This window comes from Ahaetulla prasina, chromosome 3 (assembly GCF_028640845.1).
Source record: "Ahaetulla prasina isolate Xishuangbanna chromosome 3, ASM2864084v1, whole genome shotgun sequence".
NCBI classification, from domain to species: Eukaryota; Metazoa; Chordata; class Lepidosauria; order Squamata; family Colubridae; genus Ahaetulla; species Ahaetulla prasina.
Genome location: NC_080541.1, coordinates 147,361,347 through 147,386,606, shown reverse-complemented (window position 1 = coordinate 147,386,606; position 25,260 = coordinate 147,361,347). Strand labels below are relative to the sequence as shown.

Sequence of the window (25,260 nt, the reverse complement as noted above, 5' to 3'; positions counted from 1 at the left end):
TCAATCCTAGGTAGAGGCAGATATTTCTCTCTCTGGGCAAACTGTGAATATATCTGCTGGGGAAAAAACTCCGCATTGGCGACATGAAGGGCATCCAATTAGTAAACACTCAGCTCCATTCAACTGGATGGAGGAGGATGCTTGTACAGCCTTTATAAAGATTGAAAAAGTAAAATCAGTTATTGATCCATCAACAATTTAAAATGTCTTGCTTAAAAAGGAAGACAGCTTTGAAGTACAGTTGCTTGAGTCAGGAACTCTTCTGAGTTTTCAAGACACAAAATGTAGAACGTATCATTGCTAATACATAAGAAAAAATAAAAAAAACTACACAGATATCTCCGACACCTATTTCTGGATTATTATTTTTTTGTTGATATATCAAGGACCTGTTGCAGTCCATGGCATAAATAAGAGACAGGAAAGAAAGCCAAAGTTGTTTAAAATATAATATATCAAAATGTTGGGTTCTAGATGTTGCATGTTTAAAACTACAGAGAAATATTCACCTTTTTTGCCCATTCCAATAATCTAAAAAATTTTTGAGAACTTTGGCTTACTGTTAATAAGCTAGCATGTTGTTTACTCAGTAGCATCCTATTGCCAAGCTAATATTGAATACCACCATTTTTTTACTTGCTAAGAATAAAGCCAGGAAACTGTTTATTGAGTCATAGTGACAGAAAGAAAAGGAGGAGAGATTAAGCTAATACAAACCTGCCAGTAAACTCAGAATAGAGTAGAGTAAGAATAGAATAGAATAGAATAGACTAGACTAGAATAGAATAGAATAGAAAATTCTTTATTCACCAAATGTCATTAGACACACCAGGAATTTGACTTTGGTGCATAAGCTCTCAATGTACATAACAACAAAGTGATAGGCCATAGATCATAAGTCAAACATACAATAATTAATCATAAGATACAAACAACATTAAGCTAGAGTTTGTGAACATTTTGATTTATCATAATGTATGAACTCTTCCAATTATAATTGGTGGCTACTATTTATGAAAGCAGAGTTGTTGTTTTTCTGAGCTGAAATTGAAAAACATCTAAGTCTTCAGAAACCAAATAGTACAATTTTACTGTTGAACCACTGATTCAAAATATTTAAGAATTTGGAGTGCTGCTCAGAATGAAAAAACTAACAGTTAAAAATTCATTATATGATTCTGCAATGAGGTAATATGGTGGAATAGTTGAGGTTCTTACTGTCTTGAGTGAAAGAGCAAATTATGTGTTAAATTAAGAACTTTCATTCCTCAAATGAAAGTTTGCAGCCAATGAAAACAGAGCTGTACATCTTCAAGAAATCCTTCTACCACCAACACCCCTTCCCAAAATCTGTTTTAGTAATATGAACCTATAGGAAAATCTCTACTCACATTTGAAATAGTGTTATTGTAAACCAGGGTTGTCAAACTTGCGGCCCACAGACCAGATGCGTCACATGCTAGCCACGCCCACCCCCAGTATAGCGAAGGGGGGAAAGTCATGATATGTCACATGACGACAATGTGACACCACGAGTTTGACCACCCCTGTTGTAAACCTATTGTCAATAGAATATATCTTCTCCGGACAAAAACATGAAAGCATTAGTAATGTGTGCCCAAAGGAACTTGAGATTTCCCTTCCCAGATTGTGTGCGTGTGTGTGTACACTGTAATAAATTTTTTTTAACTGGAAGCATTTCAGAGAGTTTTCCTAATTTTCCTAATTTTTCTTTACCAAATTGGATTAAATGCCAGAGATATTAGAAAGAATTCTACAGAGTGCACATATATACATTAGCATGTCAAGAACATTGAATTTCAATAGCCTGTAGATATTCTTTTAAAATAAATATTTTTATTGAGTAAGTTAGTTTGTATTTCATTCTCTTTCTCACAGGGCTATTCTTTGTGCTAGATCCAGTTACTTTTCTGCTATGCTGAATGGGAGCTGGGCAGAAAGCTCTCAAGAACACATCACTCTTCAAGGGTAAGCTGACTTGTTCACAAATCATGTGGAAAAAAGCAATTTAAAACCACTGCAATTTTTAAAAAGTCAAGCTACCTGTAAAAGAATTCATATTAAGTCTGCTTGATGTAGTATTTGATGAATACATTTGAGCACGAGTTCCGTGTAAGAATTATCTGTGAATTCAGTCAGCATCTGTTTTGCAGAACTGGTGTCTAAAAAAGTAAAAATAGCATGCTGTGCTAGATTGCATTCTGCTTGGTATTTAATTGTGATTGCATCTTTGTTTTCATTGTTCTTTGTTCCAGTGGCAGATGCAGCAATATTTGTCTATTAATGAGTATAAAGGCTTCCCTGATTTCAATTTTAGTGGTTTGCTTAACCATCATGGTTGAATAAACCACAGCTGACCAGATTCACACACTGAATTGTACTGTGTAATGGCTTAGAGCACGGGTGTCAAACCCAATTGCGTCACGTGACATATTGTGACGTGTTTTGCCTTTGCGGAGGCGGGGTGGGTGTGGCCTGTGTGTGATGCATCTGGCCCATGGGCCACCAGTCTGACACCTCTGGTTTAGAGCAATGAGCATAGCAAGTTTTGCATAGCAAGTTCTGTATGGGATCATGTGAAGAACGGTTAGGTGATGGATTAGGAATGGGAGATCAGAGTTGCTTTTAGAATTTTATGCCTATGTAAAGTTGCCATCCTACATATGTTTTTAATCCAAGAAACTCCATTTGAGTAAATGGAGTTTAAAGTGTGCATGCAGGGTCCCTAGTGCCCTAGCCATGGACCGGTACTGATCTGTGGCCTGTTAGGAACCAGGCCACACAGCCGGCGGTGAGCAGCGAGTGACCGAGCAAAGCTTTTTCTGTGTTTGCAGCCGTTCCTCAGCGCTAGAATCGCCGCCTCAGCTCTACCTCAGATCATCAGGCATTAGATTCTTATAAAAGTGCGAACCCTTCTCTAAACTGCACATGCGAGGAATCTAGGTTGCACGTTCCACCACCACCCCAGTCTGTGGAAAAATATCTTCCACAAAACTGGTCCTTGGTGTCACAAAGATTGGCCACTCATACGAGGGATTTATTGGATGTAACTGAGGATTTCAGAAGTTTGCCTGCGCTGCTGCTACAGTAGAAATGGTCATGTTTTATGTCATCCTGCTCATTGCAATTTTTTGTGTAATTTTGATAAACACTTGAGAGCAGAGTACATATGGCTCATCCCAAAATAATGAAAATGATATTTAAGAGACCAGCTGTCAAGGCAGCCGTGCTGCTTCTTTTGGCTGTTTTTATTGCTATCTTCTGTTTCCATATACAGTCAGACAACTGTGTTGATTTTGCTCTTTAAGTAAAAATAAAGATTTCCTCCCCTTTTTTTTTCTGGAAGCGCAGATTTAATGTTTGAAATGGCCATGTGTAATAATAAAAACTACAGAAGCTGTACCTTTAAAAAGCAGGAGTAATTTGCAGAATCACAACTGAATCTTGAACAGAAGGGAACTAGGAGAATCTAGAAGAGGTTCTTCTAAAAGGATGCGGGACGATTTGTGAATAGCCATGGCAGAAGTATGCTGCCCCCAAAGTTTTCCTGAAAGGCATCATAAAGAGATAGAAGGAGGGAAGATCAAAATGGAGTAATTTTGCAGTCATTTAAATAAGAGCCATGAATTAATATCTGGTTCAGATCTCATGTTATAATGTGCTGTAATATAATCAGCTTTGCTAAATGAGCCATAACCAACTGGTTTTATCCTACACAAACAATTTACATACCACAGTAGGGGGAGTCATACCATACCTTAAATCAGAATCAATTCAGATTAGTATGATTTATGAACCCACTTGTCTTCCACTCAAGACAATGGTGAAATACAAGGGTGCCAATGAAATCACAGAATCATTACATGCAAAGGGAAAGGGCCAGGCATAACCCTGCATAACTCACTGAAGGTTTTTCATAGACCGAAACACGGTATGCTATCATCCACCCGTTTCAGCTGATTTTGTTTGTCTCTGCCCACGAGCTTCTGGAGAAATCTTCACAAAACATTTTACACATGTAGGAAATAGTAAAACTTGTAGAACATTTTGTTCCAAATACTTCAGAAGTACAAATCTTTTTATGTTCAAGGACCGAACAGCTGAGCCTCATGGGTATATAAATTCTGATAGCACTTCCTTGACTCTTTTGAAGGCCACCTACCCCCCATTAAGAAGATATCAAAGTTCTCGTGTTAAGTTTTTCAAAGCAGAGATCTTTTGGCAGTTTGAGAGACAACCTTAAGTAAAATTTTAGTGATGGGGTTCTATCCTGAAGTAGATTTGCATCATAAAAATTATTTTGGTACATTTGTTTTCTGCTTATCATTCCTCAACCAGCAACAACCCAGAGAAGAAGGCTGAGGAAGAAAGGCTCAAAAATCACTCGGTGGCTAAGGTTAAACAAGAACCTGATCTCCCCTAGCCCTTTAATATTAGGCATCCTATTAGTTCTGGCATAATATGATTAGGTTGCTAGTTTTTGAAGAGTTTATTTATTTTATTTATTTATTTTATTTTGTCATAACAATATATGTAGGTATCATACAAAAAGATTATATAATATATAAACACATATATGAGTAAATATAAGGAGGTATAAGCATATATGTATATAGGAAGAAGAAAAGAAAAACAATAGGACAGGAACGGTAGGCACTTTTGTGCGCTTATGCACACCCCTTATGGTCCTCTTAGGAATGGGGTGAGGTCAATAGTAGAGAGTTTTTGGTTAAAGCTTTTGGGATTATGGGAAGAGACCACAGAGTCAGGTAAAGTATTCCAAGCACTGATGATTCTGTTACAGAAGTCATATTTTCTGCAATCTAGATTAAAGCGGTTGACATTAAGTTTAAATCTATCGGTTGCTCTAGTATTATTGCAATTGAAGCTGAAGTAGTCTTTATTTATTTATTTATTTATTTATTTATTTATTTATTTATTTGATTTCTATACCGCCCTTCTCCCGAAGGACTCAGGGCGGTGTACAGGCAAAAATAAAACAGACAGTACAATATATAATTTAAAAATGCAATTAAAAAACTTATTTTAAAATTAGCCTGAAAATTAAAATATACAGTGAGCTAAAACCCCAATTAAAATTAGTTAATAAGAATTTTAAAAATTTGTTGAAATTCAATTTAAGACAGCCCCGCGCGAATAAAAAGATGTGTCTTAAGTTCGCGACGAAATGTCCGAAGGTCAGGTATTTGGCGTAAACCCAGGGGAAGTTCGTTCCAGAGTGTGGGAGCCCCCACAGAGAAGGACCTTCCCCTGGGGGCCGCCAGCCGACATTGCTTGGCGGACGGCACCCTGAGAAGTCCCTCTCTGTGAGAGCGTACGGGTCGGTGGGAGGCATGTGGTAACAGCAGGCGGTCCCGTAAGTACCCAGGCCCTAAGCCATGGAGCGCTTTAAAGGTCGTAACCAGCACCTTAAAGCGCACTCGAAAGGCCACAGGCAGCCAGTGCAGTCTGCGCAGGAGCGGTGTTATATGGGAGCTACGAGCTCCTCTATCACCCAGGCAGCCGCATTCTGGACTAACTGAAGCCACCGAGTGCACTTCAAGGGGAGCCCCATGTAGAGAGCATTACAATAATCCAAGCGAGAGGTAACGAGCGCATGAGTGACCGTGCACAAGGCATCCCGATCAAGGAAGGGGCGCAACTGCCAACCAGGCGAACCTGGTGGAAGGCCCCCCTGGAGACGGCCGTCAAATGATCTTCAAACGACAGCCGTTCATCCAGGAGGACACCTAAGTTGCGCACCCTATCCTTTGGGGCCAATAACTCGCCTCCAACAGTCAGCTGCGGCTGCAGCTGACTGCATCGGGGTGCCGGGATCCACCGCCCCTCCGTCTTGGAGGGATTAAGCTTGTGCCTGTTTCCCCCCATCCCGGCCCGCACGGCTTCCACACCGGGACAGCACTTCAACAGCTTCATTGGGGTGGCCTGGGGTGGAGAAGTACAGCTGGGTGTCATCAGCGTACAGCTGGTATCTCACCCCAAAGCCACTGATGATCTCACCCAACGGCTTCATATAGATGTTGAACAGAAGGGGCGAGAGAATCGACCCCTGCGGCACCCCACAAGTGAGGTCCCTCGCGGTCGACCTCTGCCCCCCTGTCAACACCGTCTGCGACCGGTCAGAGAGATAGGAGGAGAACCACCGATATACGGTGCCTCCCACTCCCAATCCCCCCAACCGGCGCAGCAGGATACCATGGTCGATGGTATCAAAAGCCGCTGAGAGGTCTAATAGGACCAGGGCAGAGGAATAACCCCTGTCCCTGGCCCTCCAGAGATCATCCACCAATGCGACCAAAGCTGTCTCCGTGCTGTATCCGGGTCGGAATCCGGACTGGAACGGGTCTAGATAGACGGCTTCATCCAGGTATTGGGGTAGCTGTCGCGCCAGAGCACTCTCTACAACCTTCGCAACAAAGCGAAGGTTGGAGACTGGACGATAATTACCCAAAATAGCTGGGTCCAGGGAGGGCTTCTTGAGGAGGGGTCTCGCCACCGCCTCTTTCAAGGCGGCAGGGAAAACCCCTTCCAACAAAGAAGCGTTGATAATCTCCTGGAGCCAGCCTCATGTCACCTCCTGAGTGGCCAGTACCAGCCAGGAAGGGCACGGGTCCAGTAAACATGTAGTGGCGTGAAGCCTCCCCAACAGCCTGTCCACGTCCTCGGGAGCCACAGGGTCAAACTCATCCCAAATGGTCTCAACAAGACGTGTCTCCTCTCCCTCGCTTGGATCATCCCAATTTCGGTCCAGACCATCCTGGAGCTGAGCGATTTTATCGTATAGATAACCACTAAACTCCTCAGCACGTCCCTGCAACGGGTCATCCCGCACCTCCTGATGAAGGAGGGAGCGGGTCACCCGAAACAGGGCGGCCGGGCGGTTATCTGCCGACGCAATGAACAGGAAGGACATTACAATAGATGATTCTGTGAGTTAAACTTAGGTCTTGTCGAAGGCGACAGAGTTCCAAGTTCCAAGTTTTCTAAGCCTAGGATTTCAAGTCTGGTGGGATAAGGTATTTTGTTGTTTTCAGAGGAATGGAGAACTCTTCTTGTAAAATATTTCTGGATACGTTAAATGAGATGTACAAAATGTGAAGACTATTATAGTCTTCAGATTCTCATTTGTGTAACTAATTTTTCTTCTGGTTTTGTAGCATAAGTCATGCAGAAATGACTGTCATTTTACATTTTATCTATGGAGCAGTTCTGGAGTTCCCTAAAAATGTAAATCCTGGGTAAGTGTCAAGTCCTGTTGTTTTTAATAATATTCCATGTCTATTTCCTAACTCTTAGCAAACTGTACTTAAATAGAAGTAACATCTTAAGAACCAGAAATGGAGTTATAATAGTGCCAGAAATGATTAACCTTGCAATGTAATCTGTATTTTAGCACAAGAATTTGCTTGTATTTGTGTTTTTGAGATAATTATTCTTAGCATTCATATGCTAAGTAGGTATGACAAGATATAAAATGCTTGCTGGAATGTTTCAATTTATTGCAGCAATTTGCTGAATGGGTTCACATAGTCCAGTAAGTTATATTGTGGTTTGTTTGGTTTATGGTTTAATAAGCAGGCATGCAAACATCCTTACTTCTAGATCCTAGCTACTAGTTAAGGGACTTTAAGCAGAATAATATGATTGTATGATTCCTTCGTAAACTCTTTGATATGCCATCTCAGAGGTGAATTTTCCCTAATTCCAATCTGTGTGAAATCTAACTAACTAAGATCACTCTTGTCTCCTTTAACCAGACTTTGTTCTAACCAGCTTCAATCTAATTAAGGAACTGTATCTAAGAATAAGTCCCTGGGCTTAACCTTACTTTGAGATTTTGAAGTCTTGCTTTGGTAATAGAAAGGACTGAGTAGGCTAAGCAACCTGGTACTCTTCAAAGATTTTATATTTCAAATCCTATCAGCACCAGCCAGTTTAGTCAGTGGCAAACAATTCCAGGAAGTATACTCTGATCATTTAGAAGCGTTAAGTTTTCTCTTCTGGGATAAGGTGAATGTTTCAATAAAAAAGAAGGTGATTATTTTGTGTTATTCCAACCCAACAGATTAAATAGAAGAAAGATGAGGTCTATACCAGGCCAGAGAGGATTTTAACTAAATTTTAACTAGACCCATGAGAAGATAAACTAAATACAGGTAGTCCTCTACTTATGACTGCAATTGAGCCCAAAATTTATGTTGATAAATGAGAAATTTGTTAAGTGAATTTTGCCCCATTTTACGACATTTCTTGCCACATTTGTTAAGTGAATTACTGCAGTTCTTGAATTAGTAACACGGTTGTTAAGCGAATCTGGTTTCCCCATTGACTTGGCTTGTCAGAAGGATGCAAAAGGGGATCACATGACTGCAGGACACTGCAGCTGCCATAAATGTGAGTCAGTTGTCAAGCATCCAAATGTAAATCATGTGACGATGGGGATGCTGCAAAGGTCATAAGTGTGAATAATAATAATAATAATAATAATAATAATAATAATAATTTAATTTTTATACCGCCCTTCTCCCGAAGGACTCAGGGCGGTGAACAGGCAAATAAAATAATACAATATATTACAATAAAACACATTTTAAAAAACTTATTCAAAATAGCCTAAATTTAAAATACCATACAAAATATAAAAAATAAACCCCAATAAAATCCATATTTAAAAACCCTATTTTAAGCCAGTCCTGCTCGGAAGAATAGATATGTCTTCAGCTCGCGGCGAAAGGTCCGGAGGTCAGGAAGTTGTCGAAGTCCTGGGGGAAGCTCATTCCAGAGGGTAGGTGCCCCCACAGAGAAGGCTCTCCCCCTGGGGGTCGCCAGCCTACACTGTTTGGCTGACGGCACCCTGAGAAGACCCTCTCTATGGGAGCGTACCGGCGGGTGGGAGGCATGTGGTAACAGAAGGCGGTCCCGAAGATATCCCGGGACCATAAGAATGGTCATAACTCGCTTTTTTCAGTGCCGTTGTAACCTTGAACTGTCACTAAGCAAACTGTTATAAGTCGAGGACTGCTTGAATGTTAGGGATAAACTAGTCAAGCCTTGTCTCAGTCTTCAGCAAACTAGAACATAACACTTTAATAAATATGAAAAATAAGGTTCAATTTGAAAACAGTAAAATCTGTCTAATTTTACTGCACTTTTAAATGCTAGTTGGTTGTGGGAGGGCAGTTATTGCCATCATGTTCTGCTTGTAGACATTCCTTAGCCAAATGCTATGTGACTGTGAGCAATAGGATGCTGAACTGAATTGTTTTCATCTGCCTGTGAATCAGTAACATTCTTCTGAATTCTGGCTTTCTTTTTTAATATGGTTTATTAAAGACAATATGATTTAATAGTTTATAATCTTTATAATCTTTACCAATATAGCAAGGATTTTTAACTTCTTAAAATTGTCTTAATTTTATTTTCAAAAGCAGCTTATATTAGCAACCTTGCTCAAGGAATTCAAACTGGTTTATACAGAACGGCAGTCGGTGTGAAATTAAAAAAGAAGTTTTTAAAATGTATTACTTTTTAAAATACATAACTATAGATGAATAAATATGGTTTGAATTTTTAGTTACGTTTCCATACATACCCCAGCACAGTTGCTTTTAAGATATCAAGACTTGTCCCCTCATGTTTGCAACATGAATTATTAATTTGAATTATTAATTGCTATTGTTGGAATTGAACTTCCCTTAAAAATATTACTTCACCAGGCTTTCAAAAATTAGAATGAATTATGCTTGCCTAGAAGCATTACCATATTATCTTTGCCTAGATGTAAACTATTATGGAACAATTCCATTATGGGCTGCCAGTGACTGTGTTATGATGATTTTATAGTTAATTTTCATTACTGCTTTTACTTTAGATGTATACTAAGCATTGCAGATATGTATGGATTAGACGGTTTAAGAGAAATAGCTATATACATTCTGAAAAGAGACTACTGCAACTTCTTTCAAAAGGTATTTATCTGTTTATCTTGATACTGCTTTAAGAGGTAAATCAAATATTACAAGTTTACTGTTGGGAATAAAACAGAAACATTTCATTATTTGAATTAGAGTTGCCATAAGCAATATTGACTAAGGAGATGAACTGTTTGAAACAAATGATCATTGCAAGGCATTTTTCATCCAAATGTTAAGTTACGTTACAGTGTGTAACATTTTGAGAATGTGGTGTGAAGAATAATTAGAGGCGGCTACAAGCGGGATGGCGCATCAGTGGTTGTTACAGTGCGAGTATGGTTGGGGCTGGCGGGTGGCTGTGTGAGGGAGTTTGCAAGTGACTTAACTGGAGCAACTTGCGATCCTTCCAGCTAGCTTCCCCATTGATTTTGCTTGTGAGTCGCAAGTGAGTTTAGGATGCTACAGCCATCGTAAGTACAGGCTGAGTGCCAAACAGTCAGATTGCAATTATATAGCCACAGGTCAGCTAGGACAGCTAGGATTTTAAGAAACAGTCACGTTATTTGTCCAACTTCAAACTAGTGGTTGCGAAACCAGAACGATCTGTACTGCATTAGAATCCTCTACTATATACAGAGGTTTTGTGAGAGATACCTTGCAGTGAATAGTTAAATAAGTTTATGTGGAAAGGTTTCCCTAGAAGTGGAAAATGCTTTGGATGAAGCTGCAGAAAGAATTGCATAATTGGAATCTAGTTATGAATGATACATGAGAGTCAGTTTGGTCTGCACTACTATTAATCTTCTCATCGTTCCCATCACCCATCTCCTCCCACTTATGACTGTATGACTGTAACTTTGTTGCTTGTATCCTTACGATTTATATTGATATTGTTTCCTGATTGCTTACTTGTACCCTACGACTATTAAGTGTTGTACCTTATGATTCTTGATGAATGTATCTTTTCTTTTATGTACACTGAGAGCATATGCACCAAAGACAAATTCCTTGTGTGTCTAATCACACTTGACCAATAAAAACATTCTATTCTATTCAGTGAATTTTCTATTTTAGTTTGTGAATTATTGCAAATATTAAATGATAATACTTTCTCTTATATTCTAACAATTATAGCCTGTGCCCGGGAAGCATCAACCTGTTTTAGAGTGTCTGGCTATAGCCCATTCAACAAGAGCAGAGCACCTTTATGATTTATGCATGAAGTAAGTGAGATAAAATATTTGACAGATTTTCAGTTTCACAGCTTAATCTTAAACTCAAGAAGATAGGGTTACAATTTTTGAAAGCTATTTATATTTTGATGCAATATGCAAACACACCTTGTCATTGGTTGCTTATACTAACAGAGATTCATTTCTTGTTAAATCTGCTTGATGGGTTTGTTTAAATAAGACATTTCCCTTAACAGGTGGCTGATACAAAATTTTGCAAGGTCTTGGTCAGAAAAGAACTTTGCTAATTTATCTTCTGAGCTTCAAAATAATTGCCTTACTACATTGATTGATTCTTTGGTAAGTTTGTGTCAGTTTTTAGTTATTCTTATTAATTGACATTATTATTTTGTTTCTTGGGAAACTGAACTGAATTTGTGGAAACATTTAATTTATTTTGATTATATACATTTCCTTTCTACTTCAGACTGAGATAATTGACTGTTATCTCAAAACAAATTTAGTGAATAAATCACTATCATTCACTCTTTCAAATTTTACAGTTCTGTTGCATTGGCTGAAAGGCATTGGAGAAACAAGTCCCCACCCACCCCCCTCCGTGGGCACACTTGGTTCTTGAACCTTCCAAGTTTCACAATAAACTCCAATTAAATGTAGAGTGGTCCATATCTGAAAATGAAATTTATCTTAATCCCTCCATCCATTGCTTTTTATACAAGTGTTGCTTAACATATAATCACAGTTTGAGCCCAAAATTTATGTTGCTAAGCAAGACAGTTTTGCCCCATTTTACAACCTTTCTTATCATAGTTGTTGGTAAGTGAATTACTGCAGTTGTTAAGTTAGTAACATGGTTGTTAGGTAACTCTGGCTTCCACATTAACATTGCTTGTCAGAGGATTGAAAGGGCAATCACATGACCCCGGGACACTGCAACCATCATAAATAAAGGGCAGTAGCCAAGCATCCCAAATTTTAATCATGGGACCATGGGGATGCTGCAACAGTTGTAAGTCTGAAAAATAGTCATTGATCATTTTTTTCCAGTGCTGTTTGTAATTTTGAACAATTGCTAAACAAATGGTTGGAAGTTGAGGACTACATGACTGTAGTCCTCAACTGAATGACTGAAAATATTTTTGTTATTTCTACATCCTAATGTATTGTGATGCAACATATCAAAGAGGCTGCCAAGGAATGAAGTAATAATGCAGTTGATTCTAGAAAAGGAAAGAAAGTCTAATTAGATTCACTTTGGTACAGTGGTTAAGGCGCCAGGCTAGAGAGCTGGAGACTGAGTTCTACTTCCACTTTAACCATGAAAGCCCTCTGTGTGATTTTGAGTTGATCCATCTTGTTCAGCCCAATTCAAATCACAGGGTGGTTGTTGTGGGAAAATAGGGGGAGGAAAGTCTTGGATATGTTCACCGCCTGGAGTTAAAACAATAAAGGTGGGATATAAATAAAATAAATAAAAATCTGGCCTACACTAATACAATCTAGTATACTTCTTTCCTCCTTTCCAGATCATCCTCATTTCCAAAAGTCTGTACACCAATTTATATTTTATTTTGTTCTTTAAGTTTCCCACCTCTCTCTCAACACTCCCATCAATTTTTGATATTTTTTTTAGTCTTCTCTTTCTTCTCAACTTGTCTATTCTTCTTTCCTTTATTTGTTTCCAATTTATCCTCATTCATTTTGTCTAAAGTAGATAATCAAAGCACCCCAACCCACATTTTTCTACATTTTTCTACTGACCCACTCATTCTTCCATTCAGTCTACATTCATTCCATACTCATTCATTTTTACACTTTCTTTCTCTCTTTTTTTCTCTCCCTTCCTTGTTTTAGCAGGCACCCTTCTTTATTATATCAGTCTCATTCATACAGATATTTTCTACTTCTGTATAATCAAAATGGCCAGAAATACATTCTTGCCTACTGCATTTTTCACTTCTTCGGATAAACATCCCCTAGAAAAATCTACACAGTACCTACTATCTTGTCTGAATTTTTTTCAATTTTTCAGACTGTTTCCACATCAGACAGAATTATTCTGGATTTGATACACTAATTTTTGGAGTCATAAACTTCATTATACTATACAATCTAATGTTTGTTGCATATCCGTGACTTCTTGCTGATTGTCAAATCATTTTCTAAGCTTTCCGGTTATTCTCATAAACACTTTCCTTATTGGAATGTGTGAATTACATTTACCCATTATTAATGTGAGAAGAATTAATTTGCAAATGCTATGGTGTAATGTGTACATATAGAATTGTGTCTAATTTTTGTTCAGAATATGTGTATTTTTTTTTTTTAAGAGCCCACAGAATGCAGCCCGTCTTTTGATGGAAACCAACAGGCTACTTAATAGTCTTCCCCAAGTGAAATGGACTGAAACAGTTCGAACATTGGCATTTAGACTGCAGGAAGAGTGTATGGCATTTATGGTGACCAATTTTCCAGAAATAATACAGAGTGAAAGTTTTTTTGCTCTCTTACAGGTAAAATACACCTACTTTATACGGTAGTAGCATTAAAAAGACTAGTGGGCTGACTGGGGAATTCTGGGAGTTGAAGACCAGACATCTTAAAGTAGCAAAGGTTGAAAAACATTGCCCTAGACCAGGGGTCTACAAACTTGTCTCTTTTAAGACTTGTGGACTTCAACTCCCAGAGTGGCTGAGGAACTCTGGGAGTTGAAGTCCACAAGTCTTAAAAGAGACAAGTTTGCAGACCCCTGCCCTAGACCACATGATGGGTTTTATCTTGCTTGTTCATGTTTGACAGGTACACTTTCCCAATTAGGGAAAATATTCCATGTAACGATGCCCTAAAAACAAAAGTGAACACATTGTACTGATATAGGTAGGTTGGTGAAAATTGTACTTTTCCAGGTTTTTTTAACTTTCATATACCATATACTATGAGACAATCCCACTTTCCCATTTTTTACAGCACATTGTTTATTGCCAACAAGTTGCCCCGGGAAGCCTGCTAGCTTAAAACATAGCAATTACTCTCCAGAGAAATCTTCCCTAATCTGATGCCTTCCAGAACTGTGGAACAGTAATTCCCATAATGGCTATAAGGGCATCATTGGGGAAGGCTGCTTCAAGAGTTACAGTATTAGCAGTTGCAGTAAACAATATCATGTTAAGTAGAACAGTCGTTTGATTTTTTTCAATATGAGATTCTACTTATTTTTTATGTGGCAATAGATAGGAAGAAAGCAAAAGGCCTGTATTACTTCCGCCAGACTAACCAGGGGATACAATATTTAGGCTGCAATTCTGTATTCACTTATCTGAGGATAACTCCTTTTCAGTTTGGTGTAATTAATTCTGAATACATGTTCCTAAGAGTGTTTTATTAGTCATTTGTCATCAGATTAACACAACAATGAAATAAGAACTTGTATCCCATTGTAATTTTAATGTGATTTTATATATTTATTCATATATTTATGGTTTCATTTTAATGTTGTAAGCCTCCCAGAGACATCTTACGGTGAGATGGGTGGCAAATAAACATAATAAATCAGTCAAGAAAATGAAAATCAAAGAGAGTTTGCCAAAGTAAGATACAAGTATATAGATTAAGCCTGGCCCATCTGTATTTTAGCATATTAGTGTTTGTGTGAAGAACAAGCATACAAAGGATCCATGAACATACAAGCGCATGTCCGACACATGTCCTCTTTTTAGATTCACCCACCAAAGTGCCTTGTTTGATTTTGGTTTCAGCTGATCTGGTTTTTCTGATCATATCTTTCAGGCTCAAGCCATGAGCAGCAAACCTGATCTTCTTGATCAAGTGCTTGAAGCAGTCAAAAAAGAGGTTACTACTGAAAATAGCTGTTGCCTTCTTATAGCAGTGGACGCTTTGCTAAGTTCTTCAAATGTGAATGAGATGGTAGGTTTTAAAAATTAACAGAAACATGATTTCAGTTGTTTTTATTAGAACCTTTTAAGCCAAACTTTAAGGACAGACATTGTACCAAGGTGTTCTACAGCATGAATAGGTGATATAAAATAATCATGATACAGCTCTAAAATGCTAGCAGTTAAAACAACTAATTAAATAATATCAAATTCAAATACATTGCAACTCTATAAAACATTAAGGATAAAAGTTATACTGAAAGTTTGCAGTGAAAGTCCTTGCAGATAAATATGTGTACCAGAGGCATGGAGTCATTGTAGAGAAGACTGTCTTTCTCTGACACTCACTCACTCTCTCTCTCTCTCTCTCTCTCTCTCCCTCCCTCCCTCCCTCCCTCCCTCCCTCCCTCCCTAGTCACAATAGCTGTCTTTAAAGTAAGGCATTTCAGAAGATCAACATAGATCATAAAATGGAAATGGAAATGGTCTAATATACGTCCATTTTGGGAGATGGTGACAGAACCAGTCAGGAGGCAAAACAATTCTTTAAGTTGAAAGGTTTTATTAGAAAACTCTACAAAATAAAGATTTGAATCCAAAATTGAAGTTGTATAATAATAATTTGTTTTTGTTTTTTTGTTTGTTTTTATCCTTCACATTTCTAAACCACCCATCTCCTTCAAAATTTTATGTATGTATTTGCCTTATGTTTTTCCTAATAATACTATAACTTTTCCTAAGATTGTCTTCCTGTATCATCTTATAACCTACCTGATATGACTTATGTTACTTATATTTTATATATGACTGTTTTAATCCTACACTCTTTACTTGGGATTTGTTTCTCTTATTGTTTCATATTTTATGCCCTTGTATGTCATGTTACAAGTTCTATCCTAGGTGGTCCTCACCAAAACCTCTAGCACGATATAGGCATTTTCTTGTTCACACTTCCCATGTAACAATCCTTTTCCAGTTGCTTTCTCTAACTGATCTTCTGGTCTGACACAGAGAGTTACTTCACTGCTCTTCCTTTGGACTGAAATTTGGTGTGTTACTTGGTGATGGGAGCTGGCATCATTGCCACATCCTTGCTACAGCATTTTTTGTGTGTGATATGGATGGTGATCCCTTGTCAAAGCTTTGCTTCACTCTTGTGCCTGAGGGAAAAACACTTCCATGATGAGTGCTTACCAGGGCTGAGGGGCTCAAGTGCCTGTGCCTAGGCCACATATAGCTGCCAGTTCCTGGGCCACATCCAGTTACCAACAGTAAATCTGTTCAGTACTTGTCACTGTGAAGAACTAATTAAGGAGCCAATGTTTGTGCCCCTTCAGCTTTACCAGAGCCTGGGCTGGGGCTTGGCCTCAGGAGGTTTACATTCCAGATTGTGCTGTCCACCAATTCTTCTCTGTAGTCCTCCTCTGAAGAGGAGAAAGCTATCACATTGAAAAAATAAAGGTGGGATCCTTAAAAGGAAACTGAGGAGCTCAAACTCTTAGAAGCATTAAAAGTTAAAACTAATACTGATGTGCTTCCGAGCTCTATTTTAATTACCAAAGTACAATGAAAAATCATCCGGCTGCCCCTAACAATTGGAATTTGTAAGACAGGAGACCTTCTTTTGCTGCTAAAACTCATCATCCTAAATATAGCCCTGAAGAGAGCTGAAATCATTAGCGCTTGCGTTCGGATTTAAGCAAGCTTGCTTATACATCTGTCTTCATGTGCTTTTTTCTAAAAAAAAATAAAATGGGATTAATGCGCTCTAAATCAGAGGAATTGATGTTTTCATCCCGTCTCCCCCTTTTGCTGTAATCTCTTTAAATGTATGTGTACAAAAGGCTTTATGCTATAGCAGTGCAGCTTCAAAATGTGGGGGGTGAAAGAATTGAGCCATCAATAACTCAATGGATATGCTATAAAATTAGAGTTGAGAATCACAGTCGATAGATAGTAGCAGATTAAATAGGACATTGATCAGGCCAGTGGGAACCTTTCTTTCTATTAAATTATATTCTAGCGATGGCACTGCTTTTATCCCCGAAGAGCAATCAGCAATATGAAAAATAAGAAATTATTATTCAGCGAATTGCTCATTCTCTTGGTTTCATATTCTGGAAACTGAATATTTGTGATAATTATTTTTCAGCAGTGGAAACAAAGATTCTTAGGGGCTTTGTACTGAGTAATATATACTTACAAAACTTTATTGCCTTTATGAAATTACTGTATTTTTGCAGTTTGAGGTTTTTTCAATCAACAGGGACTCACTGGACAGGTGGCATATTTTAAAATAATTATAATACTTTTTTTAATTATAAATATCTATATAGTATTGTTCCATACTGTTGCAGATTTCTTCTGTTGTTGATTAATTTAGCAGCAGTGAAAATTTAACCAGATGCTTTATTGGGCCCTAGAGGATTTGACCTTGTAGTGACAAAGCCAAGGGTACAAAGCTAAAAAGAGATTTGTGTGTAAAATTGGAAGAGTGGAGAGGGAGAAGTAGGCAGGTTTGATATTTTTTGAGCTTCAGCAATCTGTGGGAGTGGCTTGGTTTCAAGCAGAGCAAAATTATGATGCAGGACAATTGGCTTCTGCAAAGCTCGACATCTGTTCAGCAGTCGTAATATCTAAGCGATGGCTAAGCGATTAATATCTAAGCCAGTTGAAGGAGCAAGTACTTTCTATAGGGAGTAATGACTGGTTGCTATGACAACAAGGTTTTTTCCCAGCTGCTGATTTTTTTTTTCATAGGGGTTTCTGTGCAGGATCCAGGCTCTGCGTGATAAACTGTGGATCTTTCTGCTCCAGTCATTTTTTGCCGTTCGACATACAGAGGGCTGGAAACTGCTTAAGGCAGCTGATCAAGAGCGAATACAAGCAGGTAGGCAAGCTATAGCTGGAGCTGAGTGCTTTGCATGACAGCTGGACCTTTATTATAGAGAAGTCATGGGAGCTGGTAATTAATGTTAACTGGAAAGACATGTTGATGAGCCTTCTGCTTCCCGATTATTATGTAAGGATTGTGAAAAATAAACAGACTGCTTCAAGTATGGAAGCCAAGCTGATTCCACCTCCCTATTGTGAACGAACGTTATTATGCAGCTATACGGAAGCCTTATAAATAGGTAGGCTGTCTTTTTCTTTGCGTTTAGAATGATTAAAAATAATTCATTAGGATGGTTAAGCACATAGGAATTATAGAATTTGATACGTTTATTTCATGATTGGAGTAGTTGGGGTGGTGGTTAATGTGTGTTCTATGTCTTGCTTAGCAGCCGATCTCATTTGTGTCGAAAATGAAGGGTCCATTGAATTTGTGATTGATATGATGCTATGATTCTGTCTGACTGCTGCAGAAGATTCATCAAAGAAGCTGTAGAGTGGCCTTTAAACATTTAAGCAGCACAATTTGAAGCTAAACAAAAGAGATCTTGCTCTGCTCTCCTCCCCCTTCTCTCTTCTAACCCCCCCACTCCCATCCTTTGTTTTCAAATGTATAGAATAAAATCTTGCAGATGAAATAATTGAAAATGGCTTCAGGGCATCCCTGAATATTTTTTCTGTTGTCGTGTAATTTCTTTAGTATGGTGAAGTAGCTACAGATGCTCAGGATATAGCTTACTGTAAAGAATTTCAGTAGCAAAACATAAAATGGCAATGTAATATAAATGAATCACTTTTTTGTGATTCTTATCACAATATCCTGCATTGTAAAGTGTAAATGTAAAGTGTTATTTACGAGCTTTGTGTATTAAGCTTTTTTTCCCCCTGGAAATCGAAATCAGTCATGTCCAAAAATGCAATTTTATTGGGTTGTTGGATGATGTCATTCTAAATAATGCTTTCTAATATATACATATAAACCCATGCATAAATTTTGATTAGAATTCCTATCTTCCCCTGATTTGAATAATTAGAGTATACTGTGATAAATTTGGGAAACCCAAACTGCAGCTGTGATAACTATCCAGTTGATTTGTTGCTTTAAAAAGTCTATAGCATTAATTACTGCAGGTTGATTACAATATCCAGAGAGATTTTTTAAAAATTACATTTTGTGTAATTGCATGCCTGTTTTGTACAATCAGAGCTATTTTTCTATGTGAGCTATTTGAATGGGTACATAAACTTTTAAAGAAGCATGCGATTTAAAAATATACCATTTAGGGATTACTTCAGATTCCTTTTCAGTGCCCATATATTAAAAAAGATTAGACTAGGAAGGTTAAATGCTGCCTCCAACGCTACTTGGTGCATGGTATTGGTTCCCAATAGACCATATTTTTTAATTTATATTTTATGCAGCATATGCAACATACACTCTTATTCCCTTAAGAAAATAAAAAAGTCACCCAGCTGCCATTTTCAGCCTCATACCTTCCCTTAGGAAACCAGAGGTTCACTGCAGGGTGGGAATGCAGCTGACTCTTACAGGTTTTATATTCATAAAATATATAAGTAATAGTTGCAGGCAATGATAAATAGATTGGTAGACCTGTATGCCTTGTAGAATTCTTTGGGAGAGATAAAACTGGATTTTGGCGAAGGATGTTATATATACAGTATATTCCTCAATCTGCATTTTTCTAGGATAGGTTACGTAAGCTGTAGCATTGCAGAAATTTAATTTGGGGTGATTCTCAGTCATCCAGGTCATGATTGTTTAAAGGTGCTTTTTTTGTTGTTGTTGTTGAAAAGGCAACTGGACTTCTTCTTTGAGGAAGAAGAAAACATTTCGCTTCTCATCCAAGAAGCTTCATCAGGTCTGATCAGTTCTGTTTTTGGGTGCCTTCTCAGAGAGTTTCAATCAATTTCCCTTTGAAAATTTCATATTTTATACTGACTGACTGAAGACTGGTCTTGCTTACCAACAGTATTTCATTTTCAGCAATGCTTAAAAGCATAGATAATTTTATTGCATATTACTGTATCAATATAAGAGGAAGCTTTCTGTTTTAAATTAATAACATGAGATAAGTTGGCAACATGCAATAAAGTTTGTATATGGAAAGAGCAGGGATCTACGTTATTTAAAGATGTACAAATCAAAACAATTATTATTATGGTTGGTTGCACAATAAGCCAAATTTTTAGACTGGCATTTTTATCCACCTGTTCAATCATTCCCAAAACCTTGGGATAGGCAAAATTTATTTGATGTTTTGGAGGTATTGTTGCAGGATATGAGTTATTCCAAGTAATGCTTTCTAATATATACATATAAACCCATGCATAAATTTTGATTAGAATTCCTATCTTCCCCTGATTTGAATAATTAGAGTATACTGTGATAAATTTGGGAAACCCAAACTGCAGCTGTGATAACTATCCAGTTGATTTGTTGCTTTAAAAAGTCTATAGCATTAATTACTGCAGGTTGATTACAATATCCAGAGAGATTTTTTAAAAATTACATTTTGTGTAATTGCATGCCTGTTTTGTACAATCAGAGCTATTTTTCTATGTGAGCTATTTGAATGGGTACATAAACTTTTAAAGAAGCATGCGATTTAAAAATATACCATTTAGGGATTACTTCAGATTCCTTTTCAGTGCCCATATATTAAAAAAGATTAGACTAGGAAGGTTAAATGCTGCCTCCAACGCTACTTGGTGCATGGTATTGGTTCCCAATAGACCATGTTTTTTAATTTATATTTTATGCAGCATATGCAACATACACTCTTATTCCCTTAAGAAAATAAAAAAGTCACCCAGCTGCCATTTTCAGCCTCATACCTTCCCTTAGGAAACCAGAGGTTCACTGCAGGGTGGGAATGCAGCTGACTCTTACAGGTTTTATATTCATAAAATATATAAGTAATAGTTGCAGGCAATGATAAATAGATTGGTAGACCTGTATGCCTTGTAGAATTCTTTGGAAGAGATAAAACTGGATTTTGGCGAAGGATGTTATATATACAGTATATTCCTCAATCTGCATTTTTCTAGGATAGGTTACGTAAGCTGTAGCATTGCAGAAATTTAATTTGGGGTGATTCTCAGTCATCCAGGTCATGATTGTTTAAAGGTGCTTTTTTTGTTGTTGTTGTTGAAAAGGCAACTGGACTTCTTCTTTGAGGAAGAAGAAAACATTTCGCTTCTCATCCAAGAAGCTTCATCAGGTCTGATCAGTTCTGTTTTTGGGTGCCTTCTCAGAGAGTTTCAATCAATTTCCCTTTGAAAATTTCATATTTTATACTGACTGACTGAAGACTGGTCTTGCTTACCAACAGTATTTCATTTTCAGTAATGCTTAAAAGCATAGATAATTTTATTGCATATTACTGTATCAATATAAGAGGAAAGCTTTCTGTTTTAAATTAATAACATGAGATAAGTTGGCAACATGCAATAAAGTTTGTATATGGAAAGAGCAGGGATCTACGTTATTTAAAGATGTACAAATCAAAACAATTATTATTATGGTTGGTTGTACAATAAGCCAAATTTTTAGACTGGCATTTTTATCCACCTGTTCAATCATTCCCAAAACCTTGGGTTAAGCAAAATTTATTTGATGTTTTGGAGGTATTGTTGCAGAGTATAAGTTATTCCAAGTAAAGCTGCCTTTTGCAATTGACTGATGATGATTTTGTCAATGTTGATGGTGTTCAAGTGGTGTTCCAGATGTTTTGGAACTGCACCCAAGGCACCTATTACTATTGATACTCTGTTTCATTTTGCTAGTCATTCGACTTCTCTTTTGCAATTCTTCTTCTATTTTGTGATTTTCTCCAGTTGTTTCTCTTCTATTCTGCTTTTTCCAGGTACTTCAATGTCCACTAACTAGGATTTTTTCTTTCTTATAAACTATTTTAAAATGATTATAAAATAATAATATTATACATTATTGTTTGTCATACAACTGGCCAGATGTTTAAATTGGATTTGGCATTTTTATCCACCCATTAAGTCCTTCCCAAGAACCTAGGATAGGCAGATGTCATCATTTGGTGGTGTTTATTATTTTTATTGTTGTAATCTGCAGGTTTGGAATGACTTGTTTCTTATTAATTTGCACTTTAAAAAGTGTATGTGCCATTCTTTTGCTGAAGAATAATATTCTTAAAGCTTTGTTTTCCTTCATTACTTTTCTCTAAATATATCCTAAAAAAAGATGTCATTTTCTTATACAGCTGCTGTTGACAAAGGAGATGACAGAAGACCTACCAAAAAGCCCATATTCAGTAGTTCTCAGGTAAAAAAAACCCAAAAACCTCACATTTTACAAGATATTCACATTTCTATACATAAGCATTTGTATATGTTTTTCAAACATGATAGGTGATTATTTGGGGAGTTGAGCATGGCTTTGAGGCACACATAATTATTGTGTAACTTTAACAAGCAGATGACTTCCCTGCGCAGAGAGATGTTTCTTTGAAACATGTTGAGATGCAACCTCACAATATATCAGACAGCAGTAATTTATTGCATCTCTTTTCCTGCATCTCCAGGCTACTGCTGAGTAAAAACCTACTTTCTCAGTTGCAGAGCAAATGGTATGCTAGCTAGTAAATGGAGCTTATTCCCTTCATTCATGCCATTACCTTCCTGTCATGTCATCCATCTTTTGAGAGATATTCTTGCAAGGGAATCTAACTCAATATATGCATGAGGAGAGAGGGGAAAATATACTCAGCTATGTATTTGATTACATTTGTTAATCTTTTAACTTTTTTTTTTATTTTTTTTTTATTTTGTCATAACAATATACACAAGCATCACACAAAAAGATTATATAATATATAAACATATATATGAGGAGAAACAAGGAAGTATAAGCATATATATATATATACATATATAGGGACAGGAATATTTGGTAAATGAGGGTGACCTGAAGCTGGTGTTTTATTTTGAGGTCAGGGGATTCTACCTGTTCCTTTCAAAAACATTCATCTTGATAGTGCACTAGTATCCCTTCAGTGGTGTTTTACATTTTAGACATGGAATTATTGTGCAGTTTCTTCTAGCAGGGATGGCGAATTTTTGTGTCTTCAAAATATGGTTGAACAGTGTCTCGCATAATCTTTTGTCATTAACCAGGCTAACTGGAACTGCTGGAATCTGTAATTCAACAGCATCCAGAAGACTTCATGTTCTTCCTTTTGAACATAGGAGACAAAAGAAGAAAAATACGTTTCAACATTGAAAACAGACTCCAGATTTAAATAAGAATTCTTGATATGGATTTACTTTCCGTTTATGAACCAGTTCTCTACTGAGAACTCTAATGGAAAGACTGATTAGTTGTGTTCTTGTAGTCAAAATTTATTTTAAAATTGGGCTGAATGAATTTTTATATGTTATAATATATAGTATTATATATTATCGATTTTTGCAGAAAAAATTCATTGCATGTTAAAGCAATACAGAATTTTTCAAAAAAATAAGAATATACTGTGATTATGATTCCTACTGAAATGTCTAAATTAATTTTTTTTATGGCAAGTAACAGTGATCCTCCCAGACTTTTGATCATTTATTATATTTTTCTCCTCCCTTCTTCTTCAGTTAAACCGATGCTTTGGTGGTACTTGTGCTCTAAAACAGATTGCTTGGGAAGCAAGTAAAAAGGAAAACCCTTGTGGTGATCCTTCTGCTAATCAGGATAAAATGAAATCTGATGCATTAGGAGCATCTGGACACACCTCATCTACCAATCGGAATAGCAATAATAAAGCTTTGAAGCATGATGATTTAAAGGGGAAAGACAGCAAAAAAGCAGTTTGTAAGCTGATGAAAGAATCCAAAATAGGAGAGAAAATGCCTTCACCGAAGGCTAGAGCTGTTATAAAGCCCAAAGCTGAAAATAATGGAAATGCTAAGAATGAAACACTGTTGGCCAAACAAGATTCTGACCGGCCATTACCTTCTAGCGGGCACAAAAATGCAGGAAGCAGCAAAACATCAAAAAACCAAGAAGGTAAAACGACAGGTGCCCGCCCCAAAGTATTTGCAGGAATCTCAAATGTACAAATTAAAGCAAAACCTGTGAAGAAGGCAATTGGAAAGGAATCTCCTTCTCTCGTAAGCACAGATACTCTAAGCAAATCAACCAATTCAAGTCCAGATCTGCGGATGTCCATTGAAAAAGATGACCCCAAAGAGGAAAAAGGAGATGAGAGCAAAAAGCAGTCAGGTAATAATCAGAGAGTCCCTTTTAATTTGCTGCAGAGTTCATACACTGAAATTATTTTCTTTTTTTATTACTCTATGAAGAGGTTTCAATTATCGCAATTGTTTTTTATGTTTAATTCACAAGCATAAAAGAAAAATTGCAATGGTAAATATAGATGGGCTCTTAGGAAATAGAAGCTGCATGAACATACTATTTTAGAGTTAAAATATTTTTTCTTGGTATATCAATCAAATGACTAATATGAAGATTTTTTTTAAAAAAAATTAATCATTATTAGATACGATTAGATAGGAATAACTTCAATGCTTGAAGGATTTTTGGATAATCAGTGTCTGTAACATGAATAGGAAAAGGGTTAAAGTTTGTTTGTACACGTTTATACAATGTATATGGGTCCTCCAGAGTCCCATATCTTGACATGGATGGCAGTTTATTAAATAAATAAGAATGTACACATGCCAGCTGTATAACATACACACACATACACATATGCTAAAATACACACACTTTTAGCAAATACTCATTGCTTTCTGAATTCTAGTTTTTTATTATTTATTATACAGCTTTGAAAACAAAATCTGGTACGAAGATGACTAATGGAGCCCTTTCCAAAAAACATGTTAATGAACTTGAGGCTAATAGTCCTACGAACAGGTACGTTAAAAAGGACATTATTTGTTTTTCATGTGCTAGGATTTTAAATCCCTACTGAAAATAAATTTCATCAAGTTTACCTAGTAGAAACTATGTGTTTGATTCTGATTTTTGTGTTTCATCTTTAAACATATATATGAGGAGAAACAAGGAAGTATAAGCATATATATATATATACATATATAGGGACAGGAATATTTGGTAAATGAGGGTGACCTGAAGCTGGTGTTTTATTTTGAGGTCAGGGGATTCTACCTGTTCCTTTCAAAAACATTCATCTTGATAGTGCACTAGTATCCCTTCAGTGGTGTTTTACATTTTAGACATGGAATTATTGTGCAGTTTCTTCTAGCAGGGATGGCGAATTTTTGTGTCTTCAAAATATGGTTGAACAGTGTCTCGCATAA

General features: G+C 37.0%; 1 protein-coding gene across 1 annotated transcript in view; it reads left to right on the top strand.

The window, feature by feature from the left end:
* Positions 1–23,541, top strand: part of LOC131196399 (BTB/POZ domain-containing protein 8-like) — a 37,592-nt gene extending 14,051 nt beyond the window's left edge. Inside the window, exons 5-14 of the mRNA XM_058179181.1 lie at positions 1,900–1,989; positions 7,200–7,280; positions 9,914–10,010; positions 11,091–11,179; positions 11,386–11,488; positions 13,480–13,662; positions 14,936–15,073; positions 17,803–17,932; positions 22,191–22,252; positions 23,104–23,541. Of these exons, the coding sequence (XP_058035164.1) occupies positions 1,900–1,989; positions 7,200–7,280; positions 9,914–10,010; positions 11,091–11,179; positions 11,386–11,488; positions 13,480–13,662; positions 14,936–15,073; positions 17,803–17,932; positions 22,191–22,252; positions 23,104–23,130 (1,000 nt within the window). The 3' untranslated portion in view covers positions 23,131–23,541. The remainder of the gene's footprint in view (positions 1–1,899; positions 1,990–7,199; positions 7,281–9,913; positions 10,011–11,090; positions 11,180–11,385; positions 11,489–13,479; positions 13,663–14,935; positions 15,074–17,802; positions 17,933–22,190; positions 22,253–23,103) is intronic.
* Positions 23,542–25,260: the final 1,719 nt, after the last annotated feature.